This window comes from Oncorhynchus nerka, linkage group LG18 (genome assembly GCF_034236695.1).
Source record: "Oncorhynchus nerka isolate Pitt River linkage group LG18, Oner_Uvic_2.0, whole genome shotgun sequence".
NCBI classification, from domain to species: Eukaryota; Metazoa; Chordata; class Actinopteri; order Salmoniformes; family Salmonidae; genus Oncorhynchus; species Oncorhynchus nerka.
This window is the reverse complement of record NC_088413.1, coordinates 84,872,062-84,885,971: the sequence shown is the minus strand read 5'-3', so window position 1 is coordinate 84,885,971 and position 13,910 is coordinate 84,872,062. Positions and strand designations below refer to the sequence as shown.

Here is a 13,910-nt window from a genome sequence, read left to right as displayed (position 1 = left end):
ACCACCATCTACAATCACCATCACCACCATCTACAATCACCATCACCACCATCTACAATCACCACCTCCATCTACAATCACCACCTCCATCTACAATCACCACCTCCATCTACAATCACCACCTCCACCTACAATCACCACCTCCACCTACAATCACCACCTCCACCTACAATCACCACCTCCACCTACAATCACCACCTCCACCTACAATCACCACCTCCATCTACAATCACCACCTCCATCTACAATCACCACCTCCATCTACAATCACCACCTCCATCTACAATCACCACCACCATCTACAATCACCATCACCACCTACAATCACCATCACCACCATCTACAATCACCATCACCACCATCTACAATCACCACCTCCATCTACAATCACCACCACCTCCATCTACAATCACCACCACCTCCATCTACAATCACCACCACCTCCATCTACAATCACCACCACCTCCATCTACAATCACCACCACCTCCATCTACAATCACCACCACCTCCATCTACAATCACCACCTCCTCCATCTACAATCACCACCTCCTCCATCTACAATCACCACCTCCACCTACAATCACCACCACCACCTACAATCAGCACCTCCATCTACAATCACCACCTCCATCCACCATCTACAATCACCACCACCTCCATCTACAATCACCACCTCCATCTACAATCACCACCACCATCTACAATCACCATCTACAATCACCACCACCATCTACAATCACCATCTACAATCACCACCTCCATCCACCATCTACAATCACCACCACCTCCATCTACAATCACCACCACCATCTACAATCACCACCTCCATCTACAATCACAACCTCCATCTACAATCACAACCTCCATCTACAATCACCACCTCCATCTACAATCACCACCCATCCATCTACAATCACCACCTCCATCCACCATCTACAATCACCACCACCATCTACAATCACCACCTCCATCTACAATCACCACCACCATCTACAATCACCACCTCCATCCACCATCTACAATCACCACCACCATCTACAATCACCACCACCATCTACAATCACCACCTCCATCTACAATCACCACCTCCAACTACAATCACCACCTCCAACTACAATCACCACCTCCATCTACAATCACCACCACCATCTACAATCACCACCACCTCCATCTACAATCACCATCTACAATCACCACCACCTACAATCACCACCACCATCTACAATCACCACCACCATCTACAATCACCACCTCCATCTACAATCACCACCTCCATCTACAATCACCACCTCCATCTACAATCACCACCTCCATCTACAATCACCACCTCCATCTACAATCACCACCACCATCTACAATCACCACCTCCATCTACAATCACAACCTCCATCTACAATCACAACCTCCATCTACAATCACCACCTCCATCTACAATCACCACCTCCATCTACAATCACCACCTCCATCTACAATCACCACCTCCATCCACCATCTACAATCACCACCACCATCTACAATCACCACCTCCATCTACAATCACCACCACCATCTACAATCACCACCTCCATCCACCATCTACAATCACCACCACCATCTACAATCACCACCACCATCTACAATCACCACCTCCATCTACAATCACCACCTCCAACTACAATCACCACCTCCAACTACAATCACCACCTCCATCTACAATCACCACCACCATCTACAATCACCACCACCTCCATCTACAATCACCACCACCTACAATCACCACCACCTACAATCACCACCACCATCTACAATCACCACCACCATCTACAATCACCACCTCCATCTACAATCACCACCACCATCTACAATCACCACCTCCATCTACAATCACCACCTCCATCTACAATCACCACCTCCATCTACAATCACCACCTCCATCTACAATCACCACCACCATCTACAATCACCATCACCATCTACAATCACCATCACCACCTACAATCACCATCACCACCATCTACAATCACCATCACCACCATCTACAATCACCATCACCACCATCTACAATCACCACCTCCATCTACAATCACCACCTCCACCTACAATCACCACCTCCACCTACAATCACCACCTCCACCTACAATCACCACCTCCACCTACAATCACCACCTCCACCTACAATCACCACCTCCACCTACAATCACCACCTCCATCTACAATCACCACCTCCATCTACAATCACCACCTCCATCTACAATCACCACCATCATCTACAATCACCACCATCTACAATCACCACCACCATCTACAATCACCACCTCCATCCACCATCTACAATCACCACCTCCATCCACCATCTACAATCACCACCTCCATCCACCATCTACAATCACCACCTCCATCTACAATCACCACCACCTCCATCTACAATCACCACCACCTCCATCTACAATCACCACCACCTCCATCTACAATCACCACCACCTCCATCTACAATCACCACCACCTCCATCTACAATCACCACCACCATCTACAATCACCACCTCCATCTACAATCACCACCTCCATCTACAATCACCACCTCCATCTACAATCACCACCTCCATCTACAATCACCACCACCATCTACAATCACCACCACCATCTACAATCACCATCGTCCTCCCTGTACCCACCTGAAGGCAGCCAGTAGAGGAGTGTAGATAGAGTCCCCATCGTACACATACAGGTGGTCCCAGCTGCACTCTGTAGCAAAGTGGTCCAACCTCAGTCTGAGGATGCTGTTGGGCCTGCAGGACAGAGACAGAACACAGTCAGGCCTTTGGTTGGAAAAAAACTATTAGCCTTTAGTTCAACTAAATATGGATAACCTCAGGTCTAGGAGACACTGTTAAGCTAATTATGAATAACCTCAGGTCTAGGAGACACTATTAAGCTAATTATGAATAACCTCAGGTCTAGGAGACCCTGTTAAGCTAATTATGAATAACCTCAGGTCTAGGAGACACTGTTAAGCTAATTATGAATAACCTCAGGTCTAGGAGACACTGTTAAGCTAATTATGAATAACCTCAGGTCTAGGAGACACTGTTAAGCTAATTATGAATAACCTCAGGTCTAGGAGACACTGTTAAGCTAATTATGGATAACCTCAGGTCTAGGAGACACTGTTAAGCTAAATATGGATAACCTCAGGTCTAGGAGACACTGTTAAGATAAATATGAATAACCTCAGGTCTAGGAGACACTGTTAAGATAAATATGGATAACCTCAGGTCTAGGAGACACTGTTAAGATAAATATGGATACGGTTCAGCAGAGCAGAAAACCGAGCAGAAAACCCACAAGTGTTCAAAATGTTGTAAAATGTTGTCACTGTAAAAACTCATGGAACACTTGGCAATGCTTGTAAAAAAAATCAATTCAACGTCTCTTCACCTCTGGAATAGTTCAGAAATATCATTATTTAGAGGCAGAAGGGTCAAAGAGAATGGTTGTCGGGAAAGAGGGAACTTGTCCCCCTATTCTCTATATAATGCACTACTTTAGACCAGAGCCCTATTAGAGCCCTATGGGTCCTGGTCAAAGAGCCCTATGGGTCCTGGTCAAAGAGCACTATTAGAGCCCTATGGGTCCTGGTCAAAGAGCACTATTAGAGCCCTATGGGTCCTGGTCAAAGTGCCCTATTAGAGCCCTATGGGTCCTGGTCAAAGAGCCCTATGGGTCCTGGTCACAGTGCCCTATTAGAGCCCTATGGGTCCTGGTCAAAGAGCCCTATTAGAGCCCTATGGGTCCTGGTCAAAGAGCACTAGTAGAGCCCTATGGGTCCTGGTTAAGGTGCCCTATTAGAGCCCTATGGGTCCTGGTCACCGTGCCCTATTAGAGCCCTATGGGTCCTGGTCAAAGTGCCCTATTAGAGCCCTATGGGTCCTGGTCAAAGTGCCCTATTAGAGCCCTATGGGTCCTGGTCAAAGTGCCCTATTAGAGCCCTATGGGTCCTGGTCAAAGTGCCCTATTAGAGCCCTGATAACTGTGTGCCCGGATAACTGTGTGCCCGGGTAACCGTGTGCCCGGGTAACCGTGTGCCCGGGTAACCGTGTGCCCTGGTAACCGTGTGCCCTGGTAACCGTGTGCCCTGGTAACCGTGTGCCCTGGTAACTGTGTGCCCTGGTAACTGTGTGCCCTGGTAACTGTGTGCCCTGGTAACTGTGTGCCCTGGTAACTGTGTGCCCTGGTAACTGTGTGCCCTGGTAACTGTGTGCCCTGGTAACTGTGTGCCTGGATAACTGTGTGCCCTGATAACTGTGTGCCCTGGTAACTGTGTGCCCTGGTAACTGTGTGCCCTGGTAACTGTGTGCCCTGGTAACTGTGTGCCTGGATAACTGTGTGCCCTGATAACTGTGTGCCCTGGTAACTGTGTGCCCTGGTAACTGTGTGCCTTGGTAACTGTGTGCCTTGGTAACTGTGTGCCCTGGTAACTGTGTGCCCTGACTGTGTGCCCTGGTAACTGTGTGCCCTGGTAACTGTGTGCCCTGGTAACTGTGTGCCTGGATAACTGTGTGCCCTGATAACTGTGTGCCCTGGTAACTGTGTGCCCTGGTAACTGTGTGCCCTGGTAACTGTGTGCCTGGATAACTGTGTGCCCTGATAACTGTGTGCCCTGGTAACTGTGTGCCCTGGTAACTGTGTGCCTTGGTAACTGTGTGCCTTGGTAACTGTGTGCCCTGGTAACTGTGTGCCCTGGTAACTGTGTGCCCTGGTAACTGTGTGCCCTGGTAACTGTGTGCCTGGATAACTGTGTGCCCTGGATAACTGTGTGCCCTGGTAACTGTGTGCCCTGATATGAAACATCTCTATTTGCATAGAGAATGAACCGGATAACTGTGTGCCCTGATATGAAACATCTCTATTTGCATAGAGAATGAACCGGATAACTGTGTGCCCTGATATGAAACATCTCTATTTGCATAGAGAATGAACCGGATAACTGTGTGCCCTGATATGAAACATCTCTATTTGCATAGAGAATGAACCGGCAAAACCAGTTCACACAAACATCACTGCATATTATGAAGCTTATCTTATCACTTGGTATACCTTTCAGTTAATAAATAGCAACATATTTTACCTTTCAGTTGATCTTTAAGAGAAACTTGGCTATATACACTCAGTTTATTAGGTACACCCATCTAGTACTGGGTCGGCCCCCCCCTTGGCCTCCAGAACAGTACCGGGTCGGCCCCCCCCTTGGCCTCCAGAACAGTACCGGGTCGGCCACCAGAACAGTACCGGGTCGGCCACCCCCTTGGCCTCCAGAACAGTACCGGGTCGGCCACCCCCTTGGCCTCCAGAACAGTACCGGGTCGGCCCCCCCCCTTGGCCTCCAGAACAGTACCGGGTCGGCCACCCCCTTGGCCTCCAGAACAGTACCGGGTCGGCCACCCCCTTGGCCTCCAGAACAGTACCGGGTCGGCCACCCCCTTGGCCTCCAGAACAGCCTGATTTGTTCAGGGATGGAAACGTTGCTCAATTGGTATCACCTAATGTGTGCCAGAAAAATATTCTCCGCAGCATTACACCACCAGCCTGTACACCACCAGCCTGTACACCACCAGCCTGTACACCACCAGCCTGTACCGTTGACACCAGGCAGGATGGGGCCATATCCTGACTCTGCCATCAGCATGGAACCAGGATTCGTGGCACCAGGTGACGTTTTGCCTCAGTTGTCCATCTGGTGCCCAGTGGAACCGCTTCTTCTAGCTGATAGGAACCCGGTGTGGTCGTCTGCTGCAACAGCCCATCTATGACAAGGACCAACGAGTTGTGTTCCGAGATGCTGTTCTGCACACTGTTGTACTGCACCGTTATCTGTCTGTTTGTGCCTGTCAGCCTGCACCATTCTTTCTATTCTCCTTGGACTTCTCTCATCCATGAGGACTGCTGCTGACTGGACGCGTTTTGTTTGTCACACCGTTCTTTGTTAAAACACCTAGATACGGTTGGGTGTGAAAAAGCCCAGTAGTGCAGCGGTTTCTGAGATACTGGAACCGGCGCGGACAATTATACCACGCTCAGAGTCTCTTGTTTTGCTCATTCTAACGTTCAATCAAAGGGTAACGGAATACTTGGATGGCCGTCTGCCTGCTTTATATAGCAAGCCACAGCCACGCGACTCACCGTCTGTAGGAGCCAACCGGGTGAACAGGGTGGTGTACCTAATAAACTAACACTGACTGTAGATTGGGCTTTCAGTGACATTGTGCAGGGTACAGGCATGCTGTTGTTGTGCTATTAGTCTAAAGTTAAACTGACGTTCCCTCAATGAGCCAGGTGCACTTGGTCTTGTACTTGTAGTTCCCTGGTCCGTCTGTCAGGAACCCTGAGGGACCCGTCAGCCTATAGGAGAGAGAAGAGGTCAAAGGTCAAACCAGTCAACCAATAGGAGAGCGAGAAAGGGTCAGAGGTTAGCCTATAGGAGAGGACAGATCAGTCAGATCAGTTTCCGACTTTGCAACCTTACTATAGACAGAGGACGGTTGAAGAGTAAATGACAACATCTACATTTAATGACAGCTCACACAAACTGCCATAAGGTTTTAGTGTGTCCTCGCCAGTCACAAAGCCAGATGGCTGATCAATGAACAGGGACAGACAGGGACAGAGAGGGACAGACAGGGACCTACAGGGACAGAGAGGGACCTACAAGGACAGAGAGGGACCTACAGGGACAGAGAGGGACCTACAGGGACAGAGAGGGACCTACAAGGACAGAGAGGGACCTACAAGGACAGAGAGGGACCTACAAGGACAGAGAGGGACAGAGAGGAACAGAGAGGGACAGAGAGGGACAGAGAGGGACAGAGAGGGACAGAGAGGGACAGAGAGGGACATACAGGGACAGAGAGGGACATACAGGGACAGAGAGGGACAGAGAGGGACCGATAGGGACCTACAGGGACAGAGAGGGACAGAGAGGGACCTACAGGGACAGAGAGGGACAGAGAGGGACAGAGAGGGACATACAGGGACAGAGAGGGACATACAGGGACAGAGAGGGACAGAGAGGGACCTACAGGGACAGAGAGGGACCTACAGGGACAGAGAGGGACATACAGGGACAGAGAGGGACCTACAGGGACAGAGAGGGACCTACAGGGACAGAGAGGGACAGAGAGGGACAGAGAGGGACAGAGAGGGACCTACAGGGACAGAGAGGGACCTACAGGGACAGAGAGGGACAGAGAGGGACATACAGGGACAGAGAGGGACATACAGGGACAGAGAGGGACAGAGAGGGACAGAGAGGGACATACAGGGACAGAGAGGGACCTACAGGGACAGAGAGGGACCTACAGGGACAGAGAGGGACCTACAGGGACAGAGAGGGACAGAGAGGGACCTACAGGGACAGAGAGGGACAGAGAGGGACCTACAGGGACAGAGAGGGACAGAGAGGGACCTACAGGGACAGACAGGGACCTACAGGGACAGAGAGGGACCTACAAGGACAGAGAGGGACCTACAGGGACAGAGAGGGACCTACAAGGACAGAGAGGGACAGAGAGGGAAAGAGAGGAACAGAGAGGAACAGAGAGGGACCTACAGGGACAGAGAGGGACAGAGAGGGACCTACAGGGACAGAGAGGGACAGAGAGGGACATACAGGGACAGAGAGGGACATACAGGGACAGAGAGGGACCTACAGGGACAGAGAGGGACAGAGAGGGACCTACAGGGACAGAGAGGGACCTACAGGGACAGAGAGGGACCTACAGGGACAGAGAGGGACCTACAGGGACAGAGAGACAGAGAGGGACAGAAAGGGACAGAGAGGGACATACAGGGACAGAGAGGGACAGAGAGGGACCTACAGGGACAGAGAGGGACCTACAGGGACAGAGAGGGACAGAGAGGGACCTACAGGGACAGAGAGGGACAGAGTGGGACCTACAGGGACAGAGAGGGACCTACAGGGACAGAGAGGGACCTACAGGGACAGAGAGGGACATACAGGGCCAGAGAGGGACAGAGAGGGACCTACAGGGACAGAGAGGGACAGAGAGGGACCTACAGGGACAGAGAGGGACATACAGGGACAGAGAGGGACATACAGGGACAGAGAGGGACAGAGAGGGACAGAGAGGGACAGAGAGGGACCTACAGGGAAAGAGAGGGACCTACAGAGACAGAGAGGGACAGAGAGGGACATACAGGGACAGAGAGGCACCTACAGGGACAGAGAGGCACCTACAGGGACAGAGAGGCACCTACAGGGACAGAGAGGCACCTACAGGGACAGAGAGGCACCTACAGGGACAGAGAGGGACCTACAGGGACAGAGAGGGACCTACAGGGACAGAGAGGGACCTACAGGGACAGAGAGGGACCTACAGGGACAGAGAGGGACATATAGGGACAGAGAGGGACATACAGGGACAGAGAGGGACAGAGAGGGACCTACAGGGACAGAGAGGGACAGAGAGGGACCTACAGGGACAGAGAGGGACCTACAGGGACAGAGAGGGACCTACAGGGACAGAGAGGGACCTACAGGGACAGAGAGGGACCTACAGGGACAGAGAGGGACAGAGAGGGATGTATCCTGAGCTGTTCTTTAACCAGGAAATACCTTTATTTACTCCTGTTATGGTCGGTATGTTCTTCCAAAAAAAAGGAACCTCCAATCTATTGAGCTGTTGTAGACTTCCGACCTGTTCGTGTCAGTAATGAGTGATTGTTATCGTTACGAGCTATGGTTAGGCTACTCATTGTGTACAATTCCTCGTGATATCATTTTTCCCCTCTCTCTGCATTGTTGGGAGGCCGGTAAGTCAACATCTCACTGTTAGTCTACACCGGTTGTTTACCAAGCAGGTGCCAGATAATATTTGGAGGTGTATGTATTCAACATATCATCATAAGAGGAGAAGTAAACGAAGGTAGTTGCTTAAAATTCCAGATTTTGTGAGTAGCAAACTTATTTTGACATTAGAAGGCTCAGTTTGTTTTTGCATGGTTTTTGATCGACTACCTCATCTCTGTACCCCACACATACAATTATGTAAGGTCCCTCAGTCGAGCAAGGAGGTTTTCCAATGCCTTACAACAACAAAAAAGCAGACATTGAATATCCCTTTGAGCATGGTGAAGTTATTAATTACATTTTGGATAGTGTATCAATACACCCAGTCTCTACAAAGATACAGGCGTCCTTCCTAACTCAGTGTATCAACACACCCAGTCACTACAAAGATACAGGCGTCCTACCTAACTGAGTTACCGGAGTGGAAAGAAACCCCTCGGGGATTTCATCATGAGGCCAATGGTGACTAAAACAGTTACATAGTTGAATGGCTGTGATAGGAGAAAACTGGAGATAGTTACTCCACAATATGACCTATTTGACTGACTAAAAAGAAGAATACAAATATTCCAAAACATGTATTCTGTTTGCAACACGGCACCAAAGTAATACTGCAAACAAATGTGGTAAAGCAGTTCACTTTCTGCCCTGAATACAAAGTGTTTTGTTTTGGGCAAATCCAATACATCACGGTGATGTTTATTCACTCCGGCAGACGACACCCACACGTTTTATTTGTGTTCTAAGCTGTCTGAGTATTGGCCGTCCTTTTGTAATACTCTCTCTAGATATTTACCTGCAGCCTCGTCCTCTAATGGCCATATTTGGAGTTCCACCTTCGTTGACTCGTCTCACTAAAAGTAAACGTTGTAACGTGGCAGCCTTTCATTTCCTTTTTTGACTAGTTGCCCTCTATTGATCAGGAGTAAGTCATTTTGGCCAACGGGATACGGGAGGGTAGAGATAGTATGTTGTGATATTTTTTATAGTGTATGTGTACACACGCATATTTATATATTATCTCCAATTGTAAATTTGTTACAAACATTGTCTAATGTATGCTGGTTTTGTTGTTAAAGGGAGGTGTTTCAATAAGTATAGGGGATAAAAGGATGCATCTGCTTGATTTATAATTCTTCATATGTCCAATAAAAATATAGAGAAAAAAATACAATCGAAAAAACATCTACTTGAATATCTATGGAGGAACTGAACATGGTTGTCTGGCAATGATCAACAACCAATTTGAAGAATTGTGAAAATAATACAAATACATTTTTTTTTTTTAAATGGGCAAATGTTGCACAATCCAGGTGTGTTGAAAGCTCTTAGAAACGTACAGCTGTAATCGCTGCCAAAGGTGCTTCTAAAAAGTATTGATTCAGTGGTCAGAGTCAGTTAATAACAGATTCTTATTTACAATGATGACCTACCAAAAGGCCTCTTGCGGGGACAGGGGCCTGGGATTAAAAATATAAATATAGGGCAAAACACACATCACGACAAGAGAGACACCAGAACACTACATAAAGAGAGACCTAAAGACAACAACATAGCAAGGCAGCAACACAACATGACAACAACATGGTAGCAACACAACATAGCAGCAGCACAGAACATGGTATAAACATTGTTGGGCAACAACAGACAACAGCACAAAGGGCAAGAAGGTAGAGACAACAATACGTCACACAATACATCATGTAAATGAGATGTCTATTTAAATTTTCCATAAATTAGCTACATTTTCAATGAAAAAAAATGAACTGTCATTTATATGTAGATGGGTGATAGAAATACTATATGTAAATACATGTTGAGTTCAGGCTGTAACAACATGTGTAATAAGTCCAGGGGTATGAATACTTTCTGAAGGCTCTGTATGAAACTCTAATCAACTTGAAATAATAGTTTGTAAACTTGATTCAGACAATCTACCATAGTGCAACTTAATATATACATTTAATTTGAATGTTCAATTAAATTGAAATATATATATTTAAAACTGAATGTAATATTTCACTCAATTCAGTGTCAAATCATGAAATACACGTTCAATTTATGAATTCAATGATTACATTTGTACATATTAGAAATTCAAAAACATTCAATTCAAAGTCCTAGCTAATACAAATTAAAAATGAAGGAAATGAAATACAATTTGTTTTGGCACTGAAATCGCTCCATATTAACGTTGAGACCGAGCGTCGGGACAGGTAACCAAACTCCCCCGTACAGAAGAGGACCTCGTCCAATGACTTATATGTAATGGAAGTCGTAGACGGCGATTCTCACCTGAACCTTCCTCCGCAGTGTTGGCATTGGTCCCCGACCCAGCCGGGGCTGCACACACAGTTGCCCGTTACCGTGTTGCATTGCCCATTCACGCACGGTTTGTCGCATTCTTTCGCCTCGGTGACAGCGGGCAGTCCAAGGAGCAGCCCGAAAGCCGAGAAAATGAGCAGTGTTTGGAGCATCGAGGCCCGGCCACCAACCTCCACCAGCCCGCTAGTAGTCAGGATGCTGGCCGGCCGCCGTATCGCCCCGTCCATTCTCAAAAAGATGGCTACTGCTCCAAACAGGTCCGTATCACTGGTCCACTTCTGGTCGTATTTGAATGCGACCAGCCTGGTTTTCAAGTTCCGTGGAAATTTGAGAGGGACACCGTTGTTGCTAGAACGAAATCTTCCTATCTCCTTGTTGTGCCTGATTTTAATCTCATTCTTCCATTACATTTTTCCGGTGGCTATGATACCACCGATGAACATAGCTGCATTTTGACATCCGGAAGTGACATGAGGAGGCGTTTACAGACACACACGGAAATGCGCAACGATTGCAGATGTCACGAGGACATCAATTTTATTATGGGTTTAAAATTCCAATCAAATTTGTTCCAGTGAATGTTTGATCATTTTTATCTAACACGTGATTTATTGCATACTTAAACTTTAAAAATGTACCCTCAATTACAGATGATTCTGATTGATTTGCATTCAAAGTGAATTCTTTATTATAAAGGCCCTGCAAGCCCATGGAGCCACAACGCTCTTTCATGGTGAGAGGTCAGACCGCAGAAGACATGAACAGACAACCCTGACATTAAACAATCAGATTAGAAATATAGACAACCAAACTGACTGTAAATGTCTCTGCTGAAATAATCACAGTCTAATAATGTCTCTATCTATACATTTTGGGAGGGTTTTATGCACACAACAATTACAACAGCATCGCCATGTTGTCTGAGTAGAAACAACATGGCGATGAACCCGTTTTGTAGTTCAGAATGTAGGTGAATCACCATCTCACTATCAGCACTAATACATTCTCATGATTTATCAATGTAATTATTCCCTTACTGGATTTGGCGAAGATGTGACATTTTATTCTGAAGATGATTTCATATGGAATGTGCCAGTCTTCCACTGCTGAAGCCTTGAGGACAGCCTGGTCCCAGATCTGTGCTGTGACAACGACCATAGGAGCTGGTATATGGCGAGACACCACAGACACATCTGAGATCAGGCTATTGAAAACAGGCAGGGAGGAGAGGAGACTACTGATGAATAAAAGGAACTATAACATCCTGTGATTGTGTTTCTTTCTAGATGTGTGTCAATATTTGCCTCTCACTGACTGCTGGATCACATACAGTGGGGCAAAAAAGTATTTAGTCATCCACCAATTGTGCAAGTTCTCCCACTTAAAAAGATGAGAGAGGCCTGTAATTTCATCATAGGTTCACTTCAACTATGACAGACAAAATGAGAGAAAGAAAATCCAGACAATCCCATTGTAGGATTTTTAATGAATTTATTAGCAAATTATGGTGGAAAATAAGTATTTGGTCAATAACAAAAGTTTATCTCAATACTTTGTTATATACCCTTTGTTGGCAATGACAGAGGTCAAACGTTTTCTGTAAGTCTTCACAAGGTTTTCACACACTGTTGCTGGTATTTTGGTATGGTGTTCTTTGTCCTCCAAACACAACGAGTTGAGTTTTTACCAAAAAGTTATATTTTGGTTTCATCTGACCATATGACATTCTCCCAATCTTCTTCTGGATCATCCAAATGCTCTCTAGCAAACCTCAGACGGGCCTGGACATGTACTGGCTTAAGCAGGGGGACACGTCTGGCACTGCCGGATTTCAGTCCCTGGCGGCGTAGTGTATTACTGATTGTAGGCTTTGTTACTTTGGTCCCAGCTCTCTGCAGGTCATTCACTAGGTCCCCCTGTGTGGTTCTGGGATTTTTGCTCACCGTTCTTGTGATCATTTTGACCCCACGGGGTGAGATCTTGCGTGGAGCCCCAGATCGAGGGAGATTATCAGTGGTTTTGTATGTCTTCCATTTCCTGATAATTGCTCCCACAGTTGATTTCTTCAAACCAAGCTGCTTACCTATTGCAGATTCAGTCTTCCCAGCCTGGTGCAGGTCTACAATTTTGTTTCTGGTGTCCTTTGACAGCTCTTTGGTCTTGGCCATAGTGGAGTTTGGAGTGTGACTGTTTGAGGTTGTGGACAGGTGTCTTTTATACTGATAACAAGTTCAAACAGGTGCCATTACAGGTAATGAGTGGAGGACAGAGGAGCCTCTTAAAGAAGAAGAGAGCCATAAATCTTGCTTGTTTGTAGGTGACCAAATACTTATTTTCCACCATAATTTGCAAATAAATTAATTAAAAATCCTACAATGTGATTTTCTGGATTTTATTTTACAGGCCTCTCTCATCTTTTTAGGTGGGAGAACTTGCACAATTGGTGGCTGACTAAATACTTTTTTGCCCCACTGTAAAAGGACATTTATTAACTAGGTTTTTGATTTCAGGCTCCTTGACAACAACATAACAATATGGTTCCTCCTGGCAGTGCTGTAGGAACAACCCTTACATCCCAAATGGCATCCTATTCACTAAAACGTGGGCCCATAGGGCTCTGGTCAGAACTAGTGTGATAACATAACATAACAATATGCCTCCTCCTGCCAGTGCTGTAGGAACAACCCTTACATCCCAAATGGCATCCTATTCACTATAGAATGCACTACTTTGGATTAAA

General features: G+C 46.9%; 1 protein-coding gene across 1 annotated transcript in view; it reads right to left on the bottom strand.

Moving 5' to 3' along the window:
- Positions 1-11,624, bottom strand: part of LOC115124680 (attractin-like) — a 258,129-nt gene extending 246,505 nt beyond the window's left edge. Inside the window, exons 1-3 of the mRNA XM_065004469.1 lie at positions 11,141-11,624; positions 6,295-6,378; positions 2,655-2,768 (exon numbers count right to left, since the gene is read on the bottom strand). Of these exons, the coding sequence (XP_064860541.1) occupies positions 2,655-2,768; positions 6,295-6,378; positions 11,141-11,397 (455 nt within the window). The 5' untranslated portion in view covers positions 11,398-11,624. The remainder of the gene's footprint in view (positions 1-2,654; positions 2,769-6,294; positions 6,379-11,140) is intronic.
- Between the last annotated feature and the right edge of the window lie 2,286 nt (positions 11,625-13,910).